Raw genomic sequence first — 26,842 nt, forward strand, 5'->3', positions numbered from 1 at the left:
ACATCCTGGGGAAAAGGGGCAAGTAGGGTGCTGCAGGGTAGCTAACGCTGCAGAAGACAGCATCAGGATTCTTGGTGACCTTAACAGATCGGAGAACTGGGCCCAAACTAGCAACATGAATTTCAATAAGGATAAATGTAAGGTTCTACCCTTAGGCAGGAAGAAACAGTTGCGCAAATAGAAGATGGAGCACACATAGTTTTACGTGTGAAAAGGACCTGGGGTCTTAGTAAACCACAAGCTTAACATGAGTCAATAGTGTGATGATGCAGCAGCAAAAGAAAGCTAATGTTATTCTAGGCTTCGACAAAAGCTTAGTGTCCAGATCAAGGGGTGTAATAGTACCACTCTATTCGGCCTTGGTCAGACCACACCTGGAGTACTGTGTCCAGTTTGGGGCACCACAATTTAAGTGGGATACTGACAAGGTGGAGCGTGTGGAGAGGAAGGCAACCAAGATTATCAAGGGTCTGGAAACTAGGCCGTATGAGGAATGGCTGAAGGAGCTGGGTAACAGGAGACTGACAGCCATCTTCAAATATCTCATGGGCTGTCACATGGAAGATGGAGCAAGCTCGTTTTCTTCTGCTCTGGAGACCAGAAGATTTCAACGGATTCAAGTTATTAGAAAGGAGATTCTGACTAAACAACTTTCTGACGATATGATCTGTTCAACGGTGGAACGGAATCCCTCAGGAACTGGTGGACTGTCCTTCCTTGGAGGTTTGTAGGCAGAGGTCAGATGGTCACCTGTTATGGATGCTTTAGTTTAGATTCTTTTAGTTTAGACTGCAGGGGGCTGGACTTGGGGGTCCCTTCCCACTCTATGATTCTGTGGTTCTCTCCCTTACAAATGAAACAAGCCTCCAATTTCATCCCTCTGCACCATAAAAATCCTTGCACAATCCAGCAGCGGTGCAGATAAAAGAATAACAACAAGGACGCAATTTCCCACTTCATTGACTTCATATACGCGTTGAACATGGTGAACTGATTGTATCCTGCCAGCGATTATGCTGAGGCATTTGCTATCCATATATTCCCTTATAGGAATAAATAGAATTGATATTTCTACAGCGGCCCTTTATGACATAGAAGGGGTTCCTCCCACCCCTTTGTCCCCGGTGGTATGACTCGAGAGACCTTGTCGCATCTATTGTGATGACTATGTTCTTGGTTGATCACGTATACAATCCGCACAGGAGTCAACACCGTCAGTGGTTATCACTGTAACATTTGAGTTGAACACTCCTGTGCATTCCAAGTCCCCATCCCTCTTGAACTAACAAGGACCTGCTAATGATCTACTCTAAGCCACTCAATCCGCCTGCTTGATATGCCATCCTGCCGGTCTCAGTGGGCCAAGTGCCAGCAGACAGCATCTTCTGGTGCATCTTAATACACACCTCAGGCAAAGCACAGCAAAGCACGCAAATCTCAGGCGCGGAAGAAGCAGGTGGCTTCACACTCGGAACAAAACGAATTCGACCCAGCAAATTCTGAGGCAAACCATAGGAGGAGGAGATGCAAGGGACTCTCTGGAGCTCCTCGCCTTCTCCTCCAGGGTCTGAACTCTCGTCCTCCTCATTCTTCTTCTTGTTCTTCTTCTTGGGGGTTTAATAGGGAACTCTCCTTCTGACTGGTTGCTTCTAAGGCAGAGGTCAGCAAACTTTTTCAGCAGGGGGCCGGCCCACTGTCCCTCAGACCTTGTGGGGGGCCGGACTATATTGTGGGGGGGGAGGGGAGAAATGAATGAATTCCTATGCCCCACAAATAACCCAGAGATGCATTTTAAATAAAAGGACACATTCTACTCATGTAAAAACACACTGATTCCCAGACCGTCCGCGGGCCGGATTTAGAAGATGAATGCGCTAGATCCGGCCCCCAGCCTTAGTTTGCCTACCCATGTTCTAAGGAGCTGTAGTTGTCGGAGGAGGCAAACTCTTTTCCTGTTGCTGGGCTCTGACTAAGTGCCTCTTATGGCTCACACCCAGAAGAGAGGACTGATAGCCAGGGGGGGAAATGTACATAGGATCCATACTAGACTCCACTTGAGACATCTAGCTCACCTTCAAGTGACAGAAATGTGGCATTTTAGACTGAACTTTCACATTTGCAAAAACATTGAGCTAGTCCTCTAGAAAGTGGAGGGGGGGTTATTGGGCTGTTTTCGTTATGTATTTTGTGTTTTCTATATTGCAATTTTATGTTGTGAACCTCCCTGAGACCTGCGGGTATAGGGCAATATACAAATTTAATAAATAAGAATGATAATACAGTAGTACCTTGGAAGTCAAACGGAATCGATTCCAGAAGCCCGTTCGACTTCCAAGACGTTTGGAAACCAAATCGCAGTTTCTGATTGGCAGCAGGATCTTCCTGCAGCCAATTAGAAACCGCGGAAACCCCGTCGGACATTCAGGTTCCAAAAAAAATGTTCGCAAACCGGAACAATCGCTTCCAGGTTTGCGGTGTTCAGCAGCCAAAACGTCCATGTTCCAGGGCATTCGGGATCCAAGGTAAGACTGTAATTGATGCAGTCTAGAAGAGCGTTAGCTTTTTTTTGCTGCCACATCACACTGTTAACTCAGGTTAAGCTTGTGGTCCACTAAGACCCCTAGATCCTTATCACATATACCTCTAGTAAGCCAGTTGTCCCTCACCTTTCATTTGTGCAGCTGGTTCTTCCTGCTTAAGAACTACCAACCCTCAGAGGTGCTCATGCCCTGTATGCTGGAGGGACTGCTTGGGGGTGTGTCTCCTCCAAGGGCAGGCAATTTGGCAGAGATCCAGCAGCGAGAGAGATTGAGTGCTCCAGACGTACCCGATGGGAGAGAACCGTGACGTTAGTTCACTCCTGGCACACAGACTGGAATCATTACAATCTCTCCTGTTTTAAAATTGATAGTGTTTCATATTGCTTTTGCAATATTTGGTTTCTGCAATGTTAGATGCAACGCGACAAATGACTGAGAAAAGTGACACCATCCTTGCCCTGGAGACTGCAAGTACCATTGCTCAGTTAACCAAAAGGCAACTCACTGTATTTACTCGAGTCTAATGCGCCATCGAATCTAATGCGCACCTCAATTTTCAGAACCTTGAAACCAAAAAGAGTATTTGCTGGCGAATGTAATGTGCCATCGAATCTAATGGGCACCTTAATTATCACAACGTAATTGGCCAAAAAAAGGTGAGGATTAGATTCGAGTAAATACGGTAACATGAGTCAAAGCACACATATCACAATCTTTCTCTACAACCCTCCTCTATAGCCCATCTGATAGCTCAGTCCGGCAGAGCGTGATACTCATATTTTCAGGGTTGTGGGTTTGAGTCCCATGTTTGCAAAGAAAGGAAGGGGCGGGCATAGCTGACCATGTAAACAGGCCAGTTTGGTGATATGAACTAGGCTTTGAGAAAAAAACACATTAGCAGATATGTAGCTAATTATGTATGAGACGCTATGCCTTGGAAAGCCAAAATTCTGCCAGCTTTACATGTGATTTTTTTTTTAAACTGCAAATGGCAGTCACTGGGGAGCCTGATCAAGACTGGAGCTGTGGCATACAGGGAGAGGGGCTTTAACACTTCCTGCCCTGCTGCAGTTCTGACCAATATCACTCCTCTGAAACCGCTCTTTACATTGGCCGCAAAACTCCCAGTGGAGGCAAGTTAATGTCATGGTGCTTAGCATTGCACATAGCTCCAGGTAGAACGCAGGATGCAAACATGTGATCCCTGCAGAGCAGGCTTGTCCAACTTCCAAGAGACTGTGATCTACTCCCACTATAAAAAAAACTGGTGGTGATCTACTGAATTGACCACCTTTTTTTAAGTCAGTCAAAATTGTTGGCTTACAATTTTGGATTGAGCTTTTTTTAGTAAGTCAAAATTGTTGAGCTTTTTGGGTGAGATCAAAGTTGTTTTTTGGGGGGTGGGAGGGGTCCCAAGATCTACCATGATCTACCACAGGCAGCCCACAATCTACCAGTAGATCACGATCTACCTGTTGGCCATCCCTACCCTAGAGTTTTATTCAAAACTACAAGGACTAGAAACTTGCTTTAAAAAAAAACCAAACACGGGATTTTCAGATGTCTATAATGTACAGATACTTTATGGGCAAAGAAGGCCCCATATAGGATGTTTGCTCCTACCTGATTTTCCTTAACGCTGAGCTGCCCCTGTTCCTTACTTCCATAGAAAGTCTTGCAGCATCTCCAGACTGTTTCGCCCGGGCGGACCCGCTGCACAAAATTGGCTGGAAAGAAACCCACGCGGTCACCCATCTTCCCCTACGATACAAAAAAGAAAAAGTGAAATATACGGTACATACCACCCAGCATTGTCTCTAAAAGCCCATTTGGCCTTCGTGGCTAAGAGAGCCTATTTGCAGCTCCAGCTGGTTCACTATTTACAGCTCTTCAGAGAGAGAGAGAGAGAGAGAGAGAGAGAGAGAGAGAGAGAGAGAGAGAGAGAGACAGACACAGAGAGAGAGCGCGCTTGGATCCAAATTCTGGTTGGGCTACTGAAGTGCATTCTACCTGGAGATGCTCTGAAGGACAGTGGGGCTGTTGCAATAGGTGCAGATTGCAGCAACACGGGTCAGACTCATTTTGCCCCACTCCTATGTGATCTGCACAATTCAAAGAGCTTATGCTTACATACAACTCCCTAAATGCATTGAGCCCCAAATATCTGGAGGAGAATCTCCTCCTGTATAGATCTGCTTCGTTGCTGAAATCAGCCAGGGAGGTCCCGTTAGCAGCATTGCTGCTCTCTTGAGCTCCAGAAGGTGGCAGAGCATGAGAGGGCCTTCTCTGTGGTGGCCCCCAGGCTGATGAATTCCCTCCTTTCCAAGGAGCAATATCGCATAGTCACGATACATATTTCAGTTACAGCTGAAGAAGCACCTCTTTGCCCCAGGCCTTCAGCGGGGAATGAAAGAGTAACTTGTCAGTTTAATGCTCCTCTCCTCTTTTAATTGTCATTGTAATGTTCTCATTCAACTCTCATTGCAATGTTGGTTGATTTAGGCAGATTGATAGTGGTGTTCTCAGTAGGGGGGTCCAATTGGGCAAGGCTGTGGGGTCTGCCAGAGTTTCTCAGCAGGTGGGTGGAAATTTGCAAGGTTCAGCAGTGGGTTGGTTTGTTTGTTTGCAATTCTCTGCCCTCTTACTCAATGGACAATTTCTGAGAGGCAGAAAAAGTTAAGTTACATTTCACTATCTTTTTTAAAAATGGTCATTTGTAATAATTGATACTTGGTTAATAAAACCATTTTTAGAAAATTCAAGGGGAGCAGGAAAGAGGCGTAATAGTCTGACCTTCAAGCCATGAAAGGCTCACCTTTTTTTCTGATATGTGTCAGCTGGTTATGGGGTCGAGAGAAATACTACACCATGCATAGGCAAACTCAGCCCTTCAGATGTTTTGGGACTACAATTCCCATCATCCCTGACCACTGGTCCTGTTAGCTAGGGATCATGGGAGTTGTAGTCCCAAAAAACATCTGGTGGGCCGAGTTTGCCTATGCCTGGACTACATGCCCAGAGAGGTTTGCTCTCAATGCTGCAGGAGAACTCTTGCCTTTCCAACCTCAGGTGGCATCAAACAGCAAGAGTAGATGGATAAAATTAGATATTTCCACAGTATCACACTGGGGCTTTCTGAAGAAGCACAGGAAAAGCAGCAGAGTCGGAGTGGACAGGGCAGCAGAGGGCAAGGCTCCATCTTCTGACTTTTTGTGGGCAGCCCGGAGGCTCTGAAAGTGTGAAGAAGGATGCTCATGAAACCTGCCATGTTGCTATAGCAACAGGGACAAGGAACCTGATGTGTGTCTGGCTGCCTCAGAGGCCAAGGCCTTTCCCTGAGGGCCTATAAAGTGCATGTGAGAGAGAGACAAGAAATTGGAGGGAGGGAGGTGTGTTAAGGACACTGTGGGCTTGTGGGTATAGACAGAGGAACCCACAAAAAGCAGAATCTTCAGAGCAAGATGTGCACATTTGCAACTGTGATCAAGGGGGTCCTGAAGGAGAAAAGGGCAGAAGGCATGGTAGCAAAATAGATAAGAATAGGTTTTGGTTTTTTTAAATGGACATAGGAAGCACAGGTTCGAATCTCTGTGCCCTCTTCCCTCTATCTCTCAGGAATGTCCTTTATTTATGGAGAGAATATTTATATCCTGCTTTTTTGTTATTTATTGCAGTCATACCTCTTCCTCCCTCCAAGGAGCTCAAGGCGGCCCACACACTTCTCCCCGTCTCCGTTTTATCCTCCCAGAAACCCCATGAGGTGGGCTAGGCTGAGAGAGAGAGTGAGTGGGCCTCATGGGTGAGTGGCGATTTGAACCCTGGTCTCCCAGGTCGTAGTCCGGGGCCCTAACCACTAAGCCGCACTGGTTCTTCTCCCAAGAGGCCCCAGAGTGGTTTACGCAGTAAAACTGGAGAAAACAACTGGGATGCTTCTGTTCTGCTCACCTTCCACCAGTCCTCATTGGAATCATCCATCAGCATGATTCGATCTCCAGGCCTGAGGAGAGACAGAGAAAGTCACGATTGAGCTCAATGACAGCTTGGGAGTGGCAAGGTGGTGGCAGATGACAGAAGGTCTTCTGCATATCCAAATTAACTTAACTTACTCATTTATCTTCTTTCAATATATACTGTTTTGTAGCTGCAGGTTATTACAATAATCCTGCAAGTGTTTTTATCTGTTTACAATTTGTCTGTAAATATTCAATAAACCATTTCCATTCTTTTATAAACAGTTTGTTTCTTGATTTCTTATTCTTCTGGTAAGTTTCGCCATTTTTGCATTTCCCATATGTTTTTGTATCCAGACCCAGCAAATGGATACAAAATGGCACTTTCAGTCCGCTAGCTACAGAGATCTGCCGATTCCTAGAGGGGCCTGGAACTGGTGTAGCAGGGGAAGTAAACAAAACCAAAACCGCCTCCATCTTCTGCCCTCGCATGTGGATAGGGCTTCAGAGGCATATAGCGCAGGTATGGGGAACCATTGGCCCTCCAGTTGTTGTGGAACTACAACTCCCATCAGTCCCAGCAGGCCTGGCCAATGGCCAGGAGTGATGGGAGTTGTAGTTCACAAACACCTGAGGGCCAAGGGTTCTGCTGCTCCACCTCTCCCTTGATGCCACCCCACCTAGGATTGCTCCATTAATAGTTAATAGACTGGCCAGCACTTATTGTTATTCCCAAATTGTGGGTGTGTCTCCACACATTGTGGGTGTGTTTCCAAAGGCCAGCAAGCAAGTTCCGTTGGCCAAGGGGACCCACGATCCAAATAATCACCATCTCCTGAACCAATGGGCTCTCAAGGTGGGCCAAGGGCACCAGACTTACTTCAGGGGTAAATCGTTGATCTCCTGAGGCAAAAACTTGTAGAGAGCGACATATGAGTACATGGGCGAGACCTCCTTTCGCGAACAGCCTTGAGTTGACTGTAGGAGGAAGAAAGAACATAAAGAAAGGCAGAGCTTAGAAATTTTAGCCCAAGCTTCGGATATATATATATATATATATATATATATATATATATATATATACACACACACACACACACACCGTATTTTTTGCTCTATAAGACTCACTTTTTCCCTCCTAAAAAGTAAGGGGAAATGTGTGTGTGTCTTATGGAGCGAATGCAGGCTGCACATCTATCCCAGAAGCCAGAACAGCAAGAGGGATTGCTGCTTTCACTGCACAGCAATCCCTTTTGCTGTTCTGGCTTCTGAGATTCAAAATATTTTTTTTCTTGTTTTCCTCCTCCCAAAACTAGGTGCGTCTTGTGGTCTGGTGTAGAGCGAAAAATACGGTATACAGGAACTAGGGCTGCCACCTTTTTTTAAAAAACAGTCTTTTTTTGCTCCTGTACCTTTGGAGAGCAGCATGAATTGAAGGTATAATCCTGCTTCTCTCCATGCTCTAAGAGGCAGCACCTGCTCACAAGGTTGTGATTGCTGTGTGCCATTTTAAACAACAGACCCGATTCTGGAGCAAACAGATACATCATTCCTGTCCATTTTTCACTAGAGGCAGGAAAAGAGCACACCCTTAGGTGCCTTGCAAGACAGGTTCTGTTGTGGGTGGGTGCACTTTAGCCTTTTTTAGCATACGCAAAACTGGAAAAGGCTAAAAATACTTTAAAAATAAATAAATAATCAAGACCTTTCCCAGCCAAGGTGAGAGAAGAGCAATACAATATCTGCTGCGGCTTTTCACCTGCCTTGCCAAATGTGCTTTAGCACAATGCGGAGGAAGAAGGATCTCGCTATTTTCCATTTTCAGGGCTGGGTTAGGGTTTGAAAAAGGAATGGCACAGGGTGGGAGGGACATAGCAGGGAAGTGGCAGAATGTAGCAGGAAGGGATATTGACGACATGTGGATGAAGGAAGAATTCACCTGTTGCCCTGGGCTCTTTTCTTCCGGCATAGTGCCCTCACCCTCTGCTGGTGCTGAGAAAACTGAAACAAAACGAGAGGTGGGATATCAGGCTTTGCAAGTTCTCAAGGTGTGTGTGCACTAGTACCAGACGGATTGGCTTTTCTCTATATCACCTGAAGGAGGTGATGCCATGTACAACTCCTCTCTCCCACTTAAGGCTATGCTACAGGCATTGGAGACTACCTAGGATTCGGGGGGGGGCACCAATCCAAAGTGACATTGGTTCCCATCAGAGTGTAAATGCCTAGGCCAGGAGTCAGCAAACTTTTTCAGGAGGGGGCTGGTCCACTGTCCCTTGTGGGGGGCCGGAGTATATATATTTTTTGGGGGGGATGAACAAATTCCTATGCCCCACAAATAACCCAGAGATGCATTTTAAATAAAAGGACACATTCTACTCATGTAAAAACACGCTGATTCCCGGACCATCCGCAGGCTGGATTTAGAAGGCGATTGGGCCAGATCCGGCCCCCGGGCCTTAGTTTGCCTACCCATGGCCTAGACACACATTTAGGACCTGACTTCTGGTTTTCTCTCTCACCACTTTCTTCCTCCCCTGCAGCAGAACAGGGAGCTACTCAGAGAAATCAAGAATTCTAAAATTCCAGATTTGGGCATAGCTATATTTAGGCACCCACAAAGCAAAAGTTAGCATTAGAGCTACGATTCCATACTCTTTTTAACGTGGGCTTTGTTTGGGGTACAAAATGTAATTTATTTATTTTTTTATAGTGGCTTTTAAGCGCATGCATGCAATATTCACAACAGATGACATTGAAGAACAGTCCTAAGCGTCTCCCCACTCCACCTCCCAACTCAATATGGATTGAATTTTCCGTGGAACCAGCACTGACAGGGCATCTTTTTAATGTTTAAAAAAATGACATGAGCACATCATTTGTTTATTTTTTCACATGAGTTAGAAATAATAATAAATTTTATTTATACCCTGCCCTCCCCAGCCAAGACTGGGCACAAGGCAGCTAACACCAGATATAAAACAATTGATTAAGATACAACTTAAAAAACAAGATTAAAATACAACATTAAAATGCAGCCTCATTTCAATAGAAACTCAAATCAAAAACATTTTGGGGATGAAAACGTCAAATCTTCACCAAGGCCAACTATTCAGACTGGTCCAGGAAGACCAGAAACTTTTGGCTTTGCTGCAACCTTTTGCAACTGATGCTTCCCCACATGCATTAAGCTCTACTTCTGGTGCATGCCCACATGCATTAAGCTAAACATCTGGTGAGGGCTAGTGAGATGGGAATTCTTATCTCTATCATTCCCGTTAACCAAAAAAACCGTGGCTCTACTCACCATCATCAGGTTGACTTTCCTCTGTTGTCTTTCCAGCACCTTCTGGGTCCTCCCCCACTTCTTCCTTCTCATTCTAGGAGAGAGATGCACACACGCACAAACACACATGGACATGAGGGAGCAGAACTGAGTAGGAAACAGTTCCTTAACGGTGCAGGACCTATGCCTCTGTGTTCATGTGACTGAGGTGACTTGTCTGGTTTGCCCCGTTTAGAAGCCTTGGCTTGCAAGCTGTGGAAAATGCCCAATACAAAAGCTTTTCGTATTGTGTCTATTAGGCAAGAATGATATTGTTGTTGTTTGTTTAAATAGCACAGCACCTAAAAATTGTGGGCAATTATTAATTAGACTTGTAAAACACAGGTGACTTTTAAGCTGGGCAATCCACTTCTATTCTTTCCTCGAAACCCAAGTGGGGAGCACAGGCCATCCTAAAAGGGTCAGAGCAAAACCATCCCCATTCTGTTGCCATCTTCCATCATAAGAAGAAAGGAGAGTTCGGGGTGGTGTGGGGAGTATAACGCATTTCCCATAAAATTGTATTTAAAAGAATTCTTGGGAGGGGGCTGATATAAATTCAAAATGAATTTTGTTCCATTCCTTGTTCCTCCTCACTCCTGGCCCCGCTAAAACCCAAGTCACAAATCATAAGGAGAACTGGAGTTTTCCCTACAAGTTTGAACATTCTAGATCCTGGCTTGATACAAACAATTGTATGTATTGCTTTCTTGATTTCTTAATGGCTTCCACCTGAAGGGCCAATCAGGGACTGCTAGTTATACCTGTTTTGTGTTAGCTCCTCCTCCACTTTTTGGTGCACCATTTCCTACCCTTCCCTTGCAATCCTTCCCACAACCATGCCCTGAATCTCAGACGTGGGATTCCCACAACCCCTGGAATCTTCACCCGTGACTTCTCCTGTCTACCCAAATGCATCTTTTGCAATGGCATGACCATACCAGGCTCCTGGTGGGGGACTCTGAGGTGCTGCTGAAGCTGGAGCGATTCATGTAGGCCAGTGACGTGCCATAGCGCAGGGTCTCGTAAATGGGGTCCACCTTTCCACTGGGGCCTGCTGGTGAAGGGAAGACCACTTCAGAGCTGGATTCTCAAAGCAGGAGGCAGGGGCAATGGCAGATGCCTCATATCAAGTCAGTCTACCCCACTATTCTGAGTTTATCTGTCTGCTCCCACCCTCTCTTTCACACATCAGAATTTGTAAGCTGCAAAACTGCAGGGTTCAGACCTTTCTATAGACCCACTCTGTCCTGCTCGCCCTAATCTCAAATTCATGGGGAAGAGGTAGTTTCATCTTGTGGGGGTGGGTGGGTAAAGTTCTCTGCATTATATCAACACTGGAAGGCTAGGACTCAACCTTTAAAATAATTTGAGGCTCAGCTAAAGCAGCTTGACCCAATTTTACTTATCTAACAACACAGCGGCTTTGCAGGATTGCTCATGGTCAAGAACATCTCCACCAACCAAGACTTATTAACTCCCCACTTTCAAGTTGCACCCACAAAAGGATAGAGTTGGCTTCCATGAATCCCAAAGTATCCCACTGCCTCTATAAATCGCAACAGCCTGAAAGTCAAACGACTTCCCTTCCCTGTCCCCACCTCCAGAAGCTACCTAATAACAGAAGCATAACTTCTTCCTACTGTTGTGGATCTGGGAAGCCTCAAATCCAAAAGACTGTCTTTCCCCAAAGGCTGAGCTTCTGTCAGTCTTTTGTTTTGTTCTACAAGTCCATTTCCCACCAGCCCTCTGTGGACCAGTCCACTCCTACCTGTAGGGGGAGACTCCTTGGGGGCAGCTGGCGGGGGCTGCGGGTCATGCACCAGCATCGGGGAGCTGAGATTGCGTCGGAAAGAGGTTGCCTGCTGAGGAGCAGAAGTGGGAAGAATGTGAGCGGATTCTGTGAATATACCAGACTGTGGGCACATTCTGCCTTCCATGAGCGGAGGGGGTTAGGCAAGGCAGATAGTGAACTATTTTGCCCTATTGGCTATTAGTAGCCTGCAAACCATGTGACTTTTCCAGCATCCAGCAGCTCAGACAGACAGAGTGCAAGGCTAGATGAAGGGAAGCACAGAACTCTGCACATGAGCTGTCCAAAATGGGGATTTCCTGGTTTCGCACTATCCGCTCCCAGAAGCTGGTCTTTGGAGTCCTCCAGCGGTAGACTACTTGCCCAAGCAGGCTATTCGCTGCTGTGAACTCCTCAGTGCACATGAGAGCTATGAGAAGTTGAGAAATGGGAGCAGGCTCTAAGTTGACAGCAAATCTGCAGTTGCTGTGTGGATAGCTCAGTTGGCAGGAGATGGTGCAGGTTGGATCCCTGTATGGGACAGCTGCATATTCCTGCATTGCAGGGGGTTGTCCTAGGTGATCCTCAAGGCCCCTTCTAACTCTACAATTCTATGATTCAAATGCCAAAGCGATACCAAAGCTTCCTTGCCTTGCCTTCTTTTTGTGGCAGTTGCTAAGCCACACAGTGTGGGGCCTTGTGCCTGGTCTTGGTTGATGGGTTAGGTCACAAAGGGAGTGCAGTGCTTCTTCTCCCTTCAGCGGGGCTGACGAGGCAGCTCAGAAGCTGTGGCTCTCTCTGTCTCTTTCCATTGGGTGCTGACTCGTGCAAGCCACTTACCGTCTTGCCAGGACACTGCTGGTGGGAAACCTCTTCTGAACACCACAAATGAACACTGGCTTTGCATGTCTTGCATCGGAGGCCTTGCTTGGAGTTCCCTGTGAGGCAAAAAAACACAGAGAGATATTTTGGTGTAGGAATGATCGCTGGGCAGCCCGCGGGCAGCCTCAGCTGTCTACACGCGTGACCTTGGGGTGCGGTGCACACTTCCCCCCACAGATAAAGCCACAGCTGTCTGAACATCTTGCCCTCTATCTATCCCTTTGCTCTCTTAGTGGTTTGCCATGCCCTGTCTGTGACCTTTGTCTGCTTTGTCATACATTGTGCAAGGGGAAAATGACGTGGTGGAAACAGGTGCCAAAATAACCTTGTACCACCCCACAATCTCGGGATTAGAAGATGTGTAAAGGTCACAGTCCAAATGTATCTCGTTTTGCATATTGTGCCAATAAAAGGAGCTTCCACAGAGCTAGCTGGCAGCTTGCTTGTGCACAGCTCACCTGCGTTACCAACTCCTGCCTCATGTCCTTCCCTTCATTTTGGGTCCTTATGGAGGGTAAGGGGCTTGGGCTAGATGACCCTCCAGGTCCCTTGTACAATTCTGTGGCTATCAGCGGATATGAGTCCTCATGACTCACAACGGCTATATACTGTACCTTCAGGATCAGAGGCACCATGTCTCTGAATGCCAGTTGCTGGCGGAGAACAGAGGGAGGGGATTTTGCGCTCATGCTCTGCTCATGGGTTTCCCAGCAGCAGCTGGCTGGTCCCTGTGGGATGCTAGACTAGGTGGTCCTTTGGTCTGATCCAATAGGGATCTTCTTACATTCACAAGGTCCTGTAAAAGTGTGTGTGTGTGTGTGTAATATGAACTGGGGAGAGAAAATTTCCACAAGAAAGTAGACAAAGGGAGGAAGGGGCATAGCTCAGTGGTGCAGCACATGTTCTGCATGCAGAAGATCCCAAGTTGAATCCCGGGCAGGCCTGGAAGAAACCCTGGAGAGCTGCTGTCAGCTGTTGCCAAAACATCTGGGCTTAGATGGGCCAATGGTCTGGGGTGGTATAATGCGGCTTCCCAGGATCCCAATTAGCCAGGCGCCGGGCGCATTTTGCGACTGGGAATTGTCAGAATGCGAGCACTTTGAGAAGTCTGGCTGCCATGTATGGCGACTGAGACTCAAGAATAAAACTGCCGCTGCTGGTGCTGAAGGCACAGTTGGAGAAACGCCTTCCCTCATGACTCCAAAGTAGGATCGCTGCTGCACAGCAAAGTGCCGCTTCCCTGGCCGCAGCCCAAGACACCCTTGTAAAAAGGGACTAAATGGCAGCTAGACTTTCTATTTTTGCACCCGTAACCCAGGAGGCGAACAGCTTTTCTATCCTCATTCTAACACTGCCTGATAGAAAGCACCACCTATTGTACAGAGAGATGCAGCTGTTTCCCACACTTCGCTTCCTCCTGCAATAAGATGCTTCGATGTTAACCAGGTCAGTTTCTTTGTGAGAACTGGAGGCGTTTTTGAAATACCTGCTCATTTACAAACAGAGATGTCGAGGAACTGGCAGGAGGCGGCAGGCACCTATATAATATGCAGAAAGCAAACGGCATGGCCGCCACCGAGCCCCTCCTGCCCCAATTCCCCCTCTAGCAGCTTCTCGCCAGCCAGCTGCAGAATCTGGGATGTCTCCTTTGCTGGCTGCATCCCAGCTGCGAAAGCCTCCGCTCACAAACAGATGAGTTACGCTAGCAGCCGGCAGCCATTGAGGCTCATTTGCGCCAGCATCTTCCAGCGTCAAATAACTAATGCTTATTAAGGATGCAAAAGCTAGGGCCGAAAAGGTCATCTCCACATCTAGCCATAATGCAACATTTGAAGACAGCCATGGATGCCAGTGGTAAAGGGCAGAAGAGAAAGATGACAAGAGTCGAGGGTACCTCTGTGTGTGTCTAGACGCACATGTATTAGCCAGAACTGCAAAGCGCGAGTCAGGACCCGAGAGCAAGAGGCCTTCAAAATACGTACCTACGATAAGCTGGTGGCAGATTTCGCAAGGGTTGTGCTTCTTGAAGATGTACTCTTGGAAGGTGTGCGTCTTAATGGGCTTGAGGGGGGCCAGAGCCCTGGGGGTCGCTCTGGGAGAGTGCTCTGCCTCCGTGAGGGCCGGCGGCGGGGACGGAGGCGGCAGGGAATCTGGGGGGCTGAGGAGCACGTCGGAGGGGAGCTTGAACTCGCTGTTGGAGCGCAGGAAGAAGTTCTCGACGCTCTTGCTCCGCAGGATGGTTTTGAGAGAGAGGGAGCGTTTGAAACGCTGCAGCTAAAGGGCAGGTGGGAGAGAGGGTGGGAAAAAGAGGAAAAAATAAGAAAAGCTATGTTTTGTAGGGAGGGGGAGTTTTCACACAAGTAGAAAGTTTGCCAAGCTTTCTCTGGGCCGTTACTGGACCTCCCAAGCCTTGAGAACAAACAACTGTGCTGGGAAACAACTATGAAAAGTGCTCAAAATGCATAATATATTCATTTTAAAAATTGATTTAAAAGCCGTTTCTAACCTGCTTAATACTCAAAAAGCTCTCTAAGCAGTATGTACTAATACAAGACAAAAGCACCATGGAAACAGATACAAACAAAAAAAAAGTATTATAAAAACAAACTTTCAGTAATAACAGGGGGAGTCTCTCATCTTGCACTGGGATGCGGATGGCACTGTGGGTTAAACCACAGAGCCTAGAACTTGCATGAAGTGCAAGTAGATAAATAGGTACCGCTCTGGTGGGAAGGTAAATGGCGTTTCCGTGCGCTGCTCTGGTTCACCAGAAGCGGCTTAGTCATGCTTGCCACATGACCCGAAAGCTGTACGCCGGCTCCCTCGGCCAATAAAGCGAGACGAGCGCCACAACCCCAGAGTCGGCCACGACTGGACCTAATGGTCAGGGGTCCCTTTACCTTTTATCTCATCTTGCAGGTCAGGGAAAGCACATGCGAAAAAGGTGTCTGAAGCCAGCAGATGTATGAGGTTTCATATATGGCAGAGGGAAGGAAATTCAAGTGGGAAGGGGCAAAATAAAAAACAAAAACAACCCAATAGCCCCTCCCCCCATTTAAAAAGGGCATAGGATGTAAATCGGATCAACCAAAAGCCTGGTTAAAAAGGAACGTTTTTGCCTGGTGCTTAAAGGTGTAAAATGAAGGCACCAGGCGAACTTCTCTGGGGAGAGCATTCCACAGACGGGGAGCTACTGCAGAGAAGGCCCTCATGTTGCCCCCCTCCGGACCTCTTGAGCAGGAGGCACATGAAGAAGGGCCTCAGAATATGATCTCAGGGTCCGGGTAGGTTCATATGGAAAGAGGTGGTCCTAGCTCTGTAGTCCTTACAATATGCCTAACAAAAATTACCAGCAAACGCCCATCGTATTTCTCAAAACTGAGGCTCAGAGGCAACTGTTCAGTGCCGCTCGGTGGATTTATAGCTGGGCTGACTGTGGATGCCTTGACTTATATTGTGACAAAGGTGCCAGCTTGAATAAAATGTATGTGAATGAAAATATCAAATGCTGTGGAACAGTGCTCATGTATTATTGTAGTCATTTGATCTTTTCATTCACATACATTTATTCGAAATAAGATGGGTTTATGAAGCAATTCTACATCTTCCCACCACGTTGACAAATAATTCTACGAAACAGTAGTCAATATCTGGAATCACTGTTCAGTGTTGGACATCATATTTGCTGAATACACAAAGCTTCACAGCTTGTCTTTCATCGTACAAAGTCTGGTACCTCGCTTCATTTAAAGATTTTCAGAGACTTTGAGACTAAAGATTTCATTTTGGACTTGTTATGGTTTGAAGGAATTCTATAAAAGATTGTCTATTGCGTATGTACATGGTCATCGTGTTGCCTAGACATTGCTGATGTTCTCTTTGCAACATAGGGGTTTGTTTCATCAATACATGTGGCAGTTTAACCCTGTTCAAACTAGATGAGAACCAGGAGACACGTGTCCTGGATTTACAAAAAATACCCCGTTATGAAGGTCTCCAAATTAGATTGTAGGGAGGAAGGGGCAGGGGGAGTCAAAGGCAAGAAAGGAGGGGGATACTTAACCCTGCAGGCCATCTCTCTCCTAAAAGCCATCCTTCTCCCTACGCCGCTTTTCTTCCTGCAAGGAAGACCACCATGGAAAGGCAAAGGCTGTTAACTTGCTTCAAGAAGGATTTTGTATGCTTTTCCTGCCTGCCTTGGCACGGCAATAATAAAGCAAGGAAGACACAGACAAGAGACAACAATTAAGCACACCCAGGGCAGTTTGTGGGCCTGGAGGAACAGGCCAGCTCATCGCAGCAACAGCCCGTTGCTTATTGCTGTGGGCAGGAGTTCCGACACAGATGCTGCAATGTCTGGGCTCTGGCGCACTCCATGCGCTCTGCTTTTTCTCATCATCTATTCCCAACCAGTAATGGCAGATCAGCCAGCAAGTTGACTCAGCTAAGTCTGTTACATAACAGCTGGCTAATGGCTGTGCTGGAGTCCAGGGCTGGCAAAAAGGTAACAGAGGGTATCTTGGTTATATTGCCACCTCATATTGAGCAAAGGACATGCCCAATCTGGAAGCCCAGCGCTTGTTTTTCAGTGCGTAGGTATTAATAGTGCTGAACCCAGAATCAAAGCTATTAGCTTCAACCCACACTTCCGTGGTTTGGGAAGGGGCCATCGCTCAGGGTAGAGCATCTTGTTTTGCATGCAGGAGGGTTCCAGGTTCACTCCCTGGCGTCTCTAGGAAAGACTGGAGCTGCCGACCAGTGCTGACAACACTGAGGTTGATGTGCTAGTGGTCTGACTCAGTATATTCCTATATACCCGTTTAGCACCATTAAGCAGTTTACAGTCTTCATTGATATTATGTAAGCTGTCCCTCTGTGGCAGGGTCACTACTGTTATGCTCATTTTAAACCATTTATTTTGTCCTTTTATCCAGTGTTTTCATCTTGTGAACCACTCTGAGATCTTTGGTAGAAGGGCAGTATATGAATGTAATAAATAATAATAATAATAATAATAATAATAATAATAATAATAATAATAATAATAATAATTTTACAGACTGGGGAAGGAGCCCAAGATGGAAGAGTGGCTGTGCAAGAAACCCATGGCAGAGGTAGGATTTGAACTCAGACCCAAGTCCAGATTTCTCCCCAGTGATCCATGCAGCTGCTGGTGCTGCTGATTTATTGCCAATCTAATGGCATATGCCTTGCATCTAAAAGGAGGGGAGGAATAAAACAGAGTGGCAATAGTTGTGCCAGGAAGGAAAAGTTAGCTGATTAGCTGCCGACAGCGCAGGAAAAGAAGCATTAAGGAAGGCTGGCAATTAGATGGCAGCTTAGCAGGAGTATTTTTAGGGTTGGGAACCAGCTGAGTGAACAGAGCTGCGAAAGGGAAAGCAAGTTTCGAGAGGGAGGGAGGCTGCCCCAGCTGCAAGGTGCTTCATTACGCCCCAGAAGCCAAGACGCCTGGTGGGGCAGAAGAGGTGGCACTCCCCAGCACCTGCTGCCCTCCTCTGCGGCTCAGGGCCATGCAGAGGTCTGGCAGATGGGAGACAGCTGCACGCAGCCCAGAAAGCGGTTTGCAGCGCAAGGCTGGAGTGCAAAGGCAGGTCGGAATCTCGCAGGGAACTTTGGCTGAATGTTGTTGCCGCTGCTGCTGCTGCTTCCGCCGCCACCACCAGCAGCCAAACTAAACACTTTCCTGCTGTAGGCACAAAACCTAGGGACTTTTGCTCCGTTTTGGAATGGTGGGAAAGGAGTTGCGTCGATGGGGGAGGGAGCAGAATTACCTCCACACTTCATGTTATCCTAAGGGGCCCGAGGGTGAGAAGAAGAAAGGCACCCCCCCAAGCAGGTTTGCCTGCAGCCTTCTGGAATGATGTAGCCCCAGGCAACTGCCTACACTGCTTAATGGGTTAGGCTGGCCCTGGAGACAGACCCAGCATGGGGGGGGGGGGGAGAGAGAGAGCGCAGAGCGCTGCTGCATTTATGTACCAGATAACTGCTTAGCTGCTCCAGGCTCCTTTTCCAGCTTCTGTTCCAGAGGGGGGGGGGGAAATCCATTTGCCACATAAACTGGCCACCATCCAAGCGCACATAACATCTTCTCCAGTTTCACTCCTTTAAAAACAAGAGAAGCCCCCAAAACTGTTTATATAGCAATGGAAATGTGCAAAGCACTTAAAAAATCTGTGTGAGAAGGAACCCTGTGAAAACAGGGTGTCACTATTATCAGGGCTGCGTGTGCGTGCGTTGCACTAGAGAAATATGAAACATTGGCTTGGATTCGGTTACCTGTTCTATATTTGTTTGATTCTTTTAAATGTATCAAATGTATCATGCAGCCACTTCTCTGGCTTTGGAGATTTCAACTGGTATTGCCAAGACACTTCATAGTGCATTTTCACAATCATAAGGGCTATTTAATAATAAGGTTGGATTTTGCACCCGGTACCGAATTCTGCACCTGTTCTGATCTCCCACGGAATTGAAACATACACACGGGATTGATTTTTATTCCTGTTTTATGAATGGGCCGTTGAGGCTGCAAAATCGTTATGGCTTGCCAGTAGCTACATGCTATGGGAGGTCTGAAGAGTCACAGCAAGCCTGCAGGGTCTCTTAACTTCCGATTTTTACCAGAATCCTGCAAAACACATAGACATTCAAACAAGCAGGGCAGGGAGACGGTGCCTTGCTTCAGTATGCAACTGAACGATAACATCACTTATTACAGTCAGGGGCATGATTAACCAAGTGGCAGCTAAACCACAACTGATTATTTGAAACAATCCAAAGCCTTTTGCAGATGTAGGACTTGAACCCAGGAGGGTTTGGCACCTGGCTTGCCTGGAGCACAGCCTATTATGTCATGGCCCATTTCAAGATGCTGCTCTTGAAAAATGGTACCAATGACAGTGCCCTTAAGCATGTGCAGAGTGTAACTTCCAAACCACTGAGTATCAATCCTGAATAACTGCTACAGAATAAATATGGAGACAATAGTGTTGGTGTTGCTGCTGCTGCTGTTTAAGAGAGCCAGAAGCGTTTGAGAAATCACATCCCAGGAAATCGCAGCCCCAAGCCTGAGCCAGCAGCAAAAGCGGGATGGGCGTGCAACAAATCCCTTTCAAACCATATTTGTTTAAAAAACAAAGTTTGATTGGGAAGATCAAGCCCCCAACACAGGTTTAAAGCCTGCATGCAACTCTGGTTCTGGGATGTCTTTGAGAAGGAGGCACTCGGCACCTCCTAAGAGGCACTATTTTTATTGCTGGCTTTCAAAGCAGGCCGTGGGACTGAGCCCTGAAACCCAGTATGCGAAAACAGGAGAGCAATGAAGGTACAGAGAAGCATAAAGCACTGGGGAAGGAGTGGCGGGGGGTCAAGGTGAGAGAGAAGGGGAGAGAGTGCCTGCTCACCATACTGGGGCTGCCTTTCTGCTGCATCAGCAGGGGACCCAGCTGGCTCTGCAGTCTGAGCTTAAAAGCTTTCAGCTCCACTTATGGCTGATGAGCCGGGCCCATTGGAGCGAGAGCGAGAGCGCTAGAGAAAAAGAGACACTGCCACCATGCTCCCAAGCCGGGCACGGCTAATGGAAGCCGCAACACCTCACATGGTCCCAGGGAGCAGCAGCTCCGGCCGGCTGAGCGACAAGGGCGTTTGCAAAAGGCGGCTGGGAGCTGGTTGCTGGGCCTGAAATGCACCTTGGTGCTTGCCCCATGAGCACGTGGGCTGCAAGGAGCCCAGCCTGCCAATGGGCCAGACTCTGAGACATGGCTATTTGTACTTTTTAACCTTCGCCATTTGCCAAGTGCTGTACAGAACAGGAGCATAGCGGGGGTTGCTGGGGCGATGGCTCTGGGTGCATTTTCCTGGGGTGTGTGTGTGTGGGGAGAGACACTGCACATTTGGCTCCTCATGCCGCCTTATGAGCCACGAGCCACTTTGCGAGGCTGGGATGATACATGGGCCATGTCGGCCAGCCAGGCGGGTACCTGACCCTGCTTGACTTAGGTGAGGGGACGGTCCCTCTGGCATCAGCAAGGTCTGGGCTGGCACAGCAGACTCCACCCTCTGCGCCCCACGCCGGGCACCAGCAGATCACGCTACACCACTGGCACAAAGCACAGAGAAATGGAATTGTTCCTTGCTGAAGGACTTACAAATCTATATTAGGCAGAAAAGGAGAAGGTTAAGAGAGAGGACAGGGTTAGTGTCAGGCAACTGGTGGCCCATGGTCTAATTTAAGGTTACCAGACGTCCCCGTTTCCCGGGGACAGTCCCCGGATTTACACATCAGTCCCCAATCAAAATCCATTGAAGCTGAAAAGTGTCCCCAGGATTCATTGGGGGAAAAAATCTGGTAACCTTAGTAATTGCATGTAGCCTTCCAGAAGCTATGGGATCTCTCTTGCTCTCCAGAATTGCTGCAATGTGTGAACTCCACCCACTTTGGTTCTAGCTCCACCCACTTTTGGTGCTGCTCCGCCCATGGGCATAGCCAGGGTTTTTGTTGGGGGGGGCAGAACCTCAGATTGTATGTATTTTCATTGATTGGAGGAGCAGCTGCCCCTCCCTGCCCTACCTTGGCTACGGCCATGGCTCTGCCCACCCTCAGCTGATCTCCCCTAAGGTGTCAGAAGAAAAATCCCCCACTCCCAATGTAGGGAACCTCGGGCCACAGCAAAGATGCAGGCAAGGTGAGCTCTGTCGTCCAAATGTACCTTTAAGAATGCTGCTCCTTTGTGCATGCAATTAACTTATGGAACTCCCTGCTGCAAGAAATATAGGCAGCCAGGTCTATCCATGGCTATTCGCCACAACGGAAAGGGTGGGGGAGGAACAGGACATTCCTGGATGAAATCTGGGAAGGCTTCTATAAATCCACGAATATGTCAGGTCCGTTCTTTGTGGGAAGCCATGTTCATTGAAAGTACTGCGTGGATGTGCGACTACAGGGTGGGGAAAAGCGAAGAGGCTTCAGCATAAAGGACTGGAAACTTGAATAAGCCGTGAAAAGGTTACCTCTTGAATCTCTTTTCAAGGCTGCGCCCTGGAATGCACAGATAGCGATGGAGGGAGAAGCAGCGCCAGGCATGTCCACAGCCTCTCTTTCTCCCCACTGGGAAGACCTACACCACAGATTTAATGCACGTGACTTCCCCCAAAGGACCCTGGGAACTAATCTGAAGGATGCTGGGAAGACTGTGACAGGGAAACTGCAGTTTGCAGAATTCTTTCTCTGTGTGTGGGGTGGGGTGGGGAGTAACGTACTTTAAATGTGCTTTTGGGGTGTGTTTTAAATGTATGTTGCGGATCTGTCCATCTGAAACAGAGTGCCAGCCCCCACACATATAAGACTATAAGGCTAATGTTTCTGGCATCGGTGCCTTTCATTTATAAAACAAAGCACCAGCTGGAGACATGCTCCGACTTTGTGGAAAATCTGTGGAAAAGCTGAAAAGAGGCCCAGCTTCAAAGCCTGGATTCAATCCCATGTGTTCTGTTCCAAAGAAAAGAGCTCTGCAAAGGATACACCGCTCTGCTCCCACTCTTCAGAAACATCACACGCCCTCTCCCCGCGCAGTGAAGGCAGATCAAGGTCGCCTCTGTACAACCCCTTTTTTCCAGCATACATCCCGATTTGCTTGCAGGGAAGTTCTCCGACGTCTGCTCTTTATTGAGCACTCGTTTTGATTCCCACATGCTCCAACCAAGAGGCTATACAATGCATTCAGAAAATGATATTGCCACAAATTTTGTGTGTGTTTCCTCATCACTTTCCTTACTGCACAAGGCCCAACCGTGCAATCTGAATTTGCCAGGATGCAAATTTACATCGCACCTCCAAAAAACGGCAGCATTCTGTGTGATTGTAGAGCTATAGTGACACTCCTTTGCTGTCAAGGACTTGAAAATTTGAGAACTTGCTCTGAGTCAAATGACCTGGGCAGTTCCTTAGGCTTTTAGTTTCAGTTCTTGCAGAGGGTGTTAAGAGGTTTTTCTGAATAAAACTCTTTCTTAAAAACCTATTCCCCATTCTTGGTGCCTGTTATCGGACACAAACATTACAGTCAGGAAGCGGCTGCTAAGTCCATCAGCTGTTTAGACAGCGGGAACTGTAGCCTCTTGGGCAGAAGCAAGGGAAAGGTTCGGCTGTGTACACACCATACATTCCCCACCCCAATAACCCTGGAAACTGTAGTTTGCCTCTCACAGAGCTCCAATTCCCAGAATCCTTGACAAACTACACTTCACGTGATTCTCTGTGGTGTGCTTGCGTACTTTAAAAGCACACAGCCTTGAAGGTTTTCCTCCAGACGTATGGTTGCCAGAGAAAAGCTACAAGTAAGTGAAAAAGCACAAGGTGGAATTTGAGGAATGGAACATGACTGGAAGCCACCATGAGGACTAGAAACTTGTCCCCCCCCCAAAAAAAAGAAAGCACTAGACCCTAGGATCTGGCAGAAGAGACTGCATGCTGCACAGAACTGAAGCCTATATTGGTGGGGAGTAATATGGGCAAACTGGCCTCCCCCACACCATCCCTAGGACTGGCACAAATTTACTTCTGTTGAGGTGGGGGCACTCCTGCCTTTCACCCAGCGCCCATATTATGCATGTCTAAGCTCAGGACAAGAAAACAGCTTCCCTGCTCCTGCTTCAGCTTCCTAAACAGGAGGCGCTGCCATTTCTCCCTTATTCACCCTCTGCAACCATCCTAGGATCCTGCCAAGACACAGCTAAAAAACCTAATATTTCTTGACGTATGGCTCCAGCCCCTACGAGCTATTTTTAACCCAGCTGCTGTGAAAACAGCTTGGCATATAAAAGTCTCATGGGAGATTCAGCTCCCACCCTTTCAAAACATATAAAAAAAGCCTCCTCCCCCATATTTATGAAACCATATACAATGTTTAACTTCCTGCTGTGCTCACCTCCCCACCGTCACCCGGTTATGTCTCCCACACAGAGCTCAAACATAGACTCACATCTTTGGGGATGTTTTCAACTACTCTTCCCCCCCCCTTTCTCCTCTGACATCCACAGTTGCCAAAGCCTGCTGCTTCCCGGTGCCTGCCATTGCCTACCAATGCGCAATGTTCAGGATGCGCAAATAATCACACAGGATTCCATGCCCATTCAGGGTTGATCTTTTCCCAGCTCCTCTGCCAGCCTTCTGCCTCAATGTTCTGCCTCTTTCCCCTGCCAATTCAACAAGGACACGGCTAAAACATTCCCCCCCCCAACCATTTCTTCACACATCTCATCCTTACAGATGGCTTGTTGTCCGCACCGGGGTATCACGTGGAACCAAAGTTGGTCCTGTTTTGATTCATTTAGCATCATCCACTGCCAAGAACTGCAATCTCACACATTTCTCCCTCTGAATTTGAATGTCCCTGATCTGGGGATAATCCGGTAAGTTGTGTGTGTGTGTGCATGCAGGAGGGGGACGACGACAACTCCAAACCGCTGCACACTTTGGGAAGTAGACACTTTGCATCAATATTTTCCCCCCCTCCCCTTATCCTTTGATTTATGCTGGCCATCTTTCAATATCTCAAGGGCTGTTAAATTGAAGATGGAGCAACCTTGCTTTCTCTTGCTCTGGAGGCTAGGACACGATCCAATGGCTTCAAGTTACAAGATTCCAGCTAAATATCAGGAGAACTTTCTGAGTGCATCTTGCCTGAGTGCATCTTGCCTGAGAGTCCCTCCAGTTTCCCCCACTATCTGTATCCTTTCCTAACTGTAGACCCTCTCTAGGCCAAGGACGGAATTCTTCTATCCACTGTATGCAAAACTGTAGCTCCAAACTCAAACTCCTCCCCACTGTCTGAAAAAGCCCTTTGGACAGATGGCAAGACTGAGGTATATGGCTATGCAAAACTCCTAACCTCTGAATTCCCAAACCAGTTCCTCAAAGAAAATATGGCCAAGGGACCCTGGGGAAGAGGAAGACACACCTTACTCACTCGCATCAAACTTTTAAGGACCACCAGGTGGGACCTCACAAATGGTTTGCAGGAAAGCAGCCTCGGTGGACTGCAATTTTTAGCAAAGCGGTGGTGGTGGTAGCCGAACGGTGAGCTCTTTCTGTTCAAAAACTGCCAGCCCCAAACGGCAGGGGCAAAGCGGTGGTGGGTGGGAGGATCTTGAGGAGGAAAACAGCCAACAAAGAGTTTCCTTAGGCACTCTGCTCGAAATTGCTGCCTAGTGAGCTTGCTTTTCATTAAAACAAACCACCACCTAGGGTTTTGTTATGTTTATTTGCATGCAACATCTAATTCGCCCCTGACTTTCCCCACCCTGGGTTCATATTCGGTCCTAATTGCTTTCTCCCTTTTTGTTGTTTGCTTAAGATTGCTGAGAATAGCTTTCCTTTACGAAAATGGCAAGTTTCTCAACCTCATGTTGGGAGGTACATGACTGAAAACATTTTCGGAAGGCGCTGCATAAAGGTTCCAATGTTTTGGGACAGTGGCTATCTATTCTTCCCTCCTGGCTCTCTACCTTGTGTGCCATGCCTGTTACTGACCCATAGCCTCCCCTGCTATCATCTTCTATGGGCCCCCAAACTCCAAACTGCAAGCCTTTCTAGATTACAGTGGTACCTCGGGTTAAGTACTTACCGGTAATTCGTTCCGGGGGTCCGTACTTAACCTGAAACTGTTCTTAACCTGAAGCACCACTTTAGTTAATGGGGCCTCCTGCTGCCGCTGCACCGCCGCAGCCCAATTTCTGTTCTCATCCTGAAGCAAAGTTCTTAACCTGAAGCACTATTTCTGGGTTAGTGGAGTCTGTAACCTGAAGAGTATGTAACCCGAGGTACCACTGTACTGCATTTGCAGCATAACAAGTCCAGCAGGAGAGTGTCCAGGTGTCTCTTCAAGGCACAGCTCTCTCCATGGGTGTGGTGCTGATGCTGGGGAATCTTACTTCCCTCAGAGTCACATTTCAACATATTCCTGCCAGGGAAATGCAGTTATTTCCCGGCAACTATTTTGTCAGATGCAACAATGCACAAACATGGCAGGTGCCTCAATGTGCAGGGCCCCTCTTGCCCAGCCCATTTGGTGAGGCTAAGCCAGGGGTCCGCAAACTTTTTCAGCAGGGGGCCAGTCCACTGTCCCTCAGACCTTGTGGAGGGCCGGACTATATTGGGGGGGGGGGGATGAATGAATTCCTATGCTTCACAAATAACCCAGAGATGCATTTTAAATATAAGGACACAGTCTACTCATGTGAAAACATAAAGCAGGCCCCACAAATAACCCAGAAATGCATTTTAAATAAAAGCACACATTCTACTCATGTAAAAACACGCTGGTTCCCTGACCGTCCACGGGCCAGATTTAGAAGACGATTGGGCCAAAACCGGCCCCCAGGCCTTAGTTTGTCTAAGCTTTTAAAAATTATAATTCCTATACAGTGGTACCTCAGGTTACAGACTCCACTAACCCAGAAATACAGTGGTACCTCGGGTTAAGTACTTAATTCGTTCTGGAGGTCTGTTCTTATCCTGAAACTGTTCTTAACCTGAAGCACCACTTTAGCTAATGGGGTCTCCCGCTGCCGCCATGCTGCCATTGCGCAATTTCTGTTCTCATCCTGAAGCAAAGTTTTTAACCCAGGTACTATTTCTGGGTTAGTGGAGTCTAACCTGAAGCGTATGTAACCTGAGGTACCACTGTAGTACCTCGGGTTAAGAACTTTGCTCCAGGATGAGAACAGAAATCACATGGTGGCGGCGCAGCGGCAGCAGGAGGCCCCATTAGCTAAAGTGGTACCTCAGGTTAAGAACAGTTTCAGGTTAAGAATGGACCTCCACAACAAATTAAGTTCTTAACCCGAGGTACCACTGTAGTTTCTACACCAGAAACCTGCAGCTAACGGGCTCAGCTTTCTAATGGATTCCGTTTGACAACCAACTCACTCTACAAAAGCAAGCTTAGCATCTAAACAAACAATTAAACAAACAACCAATGGAGGGAGCAGGTGCAATTTTGGATGTTCCTATGTTCATGGCACTGGCCAAATGGTTACTGTTTCTCACTTCACGTCCAGATCCTCCCTGTAGCTGCAAATGCCCAGGTTAAATTCCTTCCCATTCTCTTGAAGGGCACTGACTCCTACAAGGAGGAGTCCTTTTGCTTGCAAATGGTAGCAAACAAATTGCATAGAAAGTGGCTACTTTTGCACTGTGCCGGCCACAACAAAAAACGTGGCTGGATTTTGTTGACTCCTAAAGTAATTGACCGTGATCCAGAACCAGCTGGTGATTTCTGATTTCACGTGTCTAAAAGGCCTGCTGTGATCAATTGGGTGGTTCACTTTGCGGAAG

General features: G+C 47.5%; 1 protein-coding gene across 2 annotated transcripts in view; it reads right to left on the reverse strand.

Moving 5' to 3' along the window:
• Positions 1-26,842, reverse strand: part of STAC2 (SH3 and cysteine rich domain 2) — a 43,934-nt gene that overhangs the window by 6,341 nt on the left and 10,751 nt on the right. The window contains exons 2-10 of one of the 2 annotated variants that reach the window (XM_081886403.1): positions 14,472-14,763; positions 12,448-12,545; positions 11,587-11,677; positions 10,757-10,872; positions 9,798-9,870; positions 8,430-8,491; positions 7,371-7,468; positions 6,486-6,537; positions 4,164-4,301 (exon numbers count right to left, since the gene is read on the reverse strand). In XM_081886403.1, the coding sequence (XP_081742529.1) occupies positions 4,164-4,301; positions 6,486-6,537; positions 7,371-7,468; positions 8,430-8,491; positions 9,798-9,870; positions 10,757-10,872; positions 11,587-11,677; positions 12,448-12,545; positions 14,472-14,763 (1,020 nt within the window). Of the gene's footprint in view, positions 1-4,163; positions 4,302-6,485; positions 6,538-7,370; positions 7,469-8,429; positions 8,492-9,797; positions 9,871-10,756; positions 10,873-11,586; positions 11,681-12,447; positions 12,546-14,471; positions 14,764-26,842 lie in introns of both variants that reach the window. The other variant, XM_081886402.1, reaches the window with a different exon arrangement.

This window comes from Podarcis melisellensis, assembly GCF_964234715.1.
Source record: "Podarcis melisellensis genome assembly, chromosome: 13".
Taxonomy (NCBI): Eukaryota; Metazoa; Chordata; class Lepidosauria; order Squamata; family Lacertidae; genus Podarcis; species Podarcis melisellensis.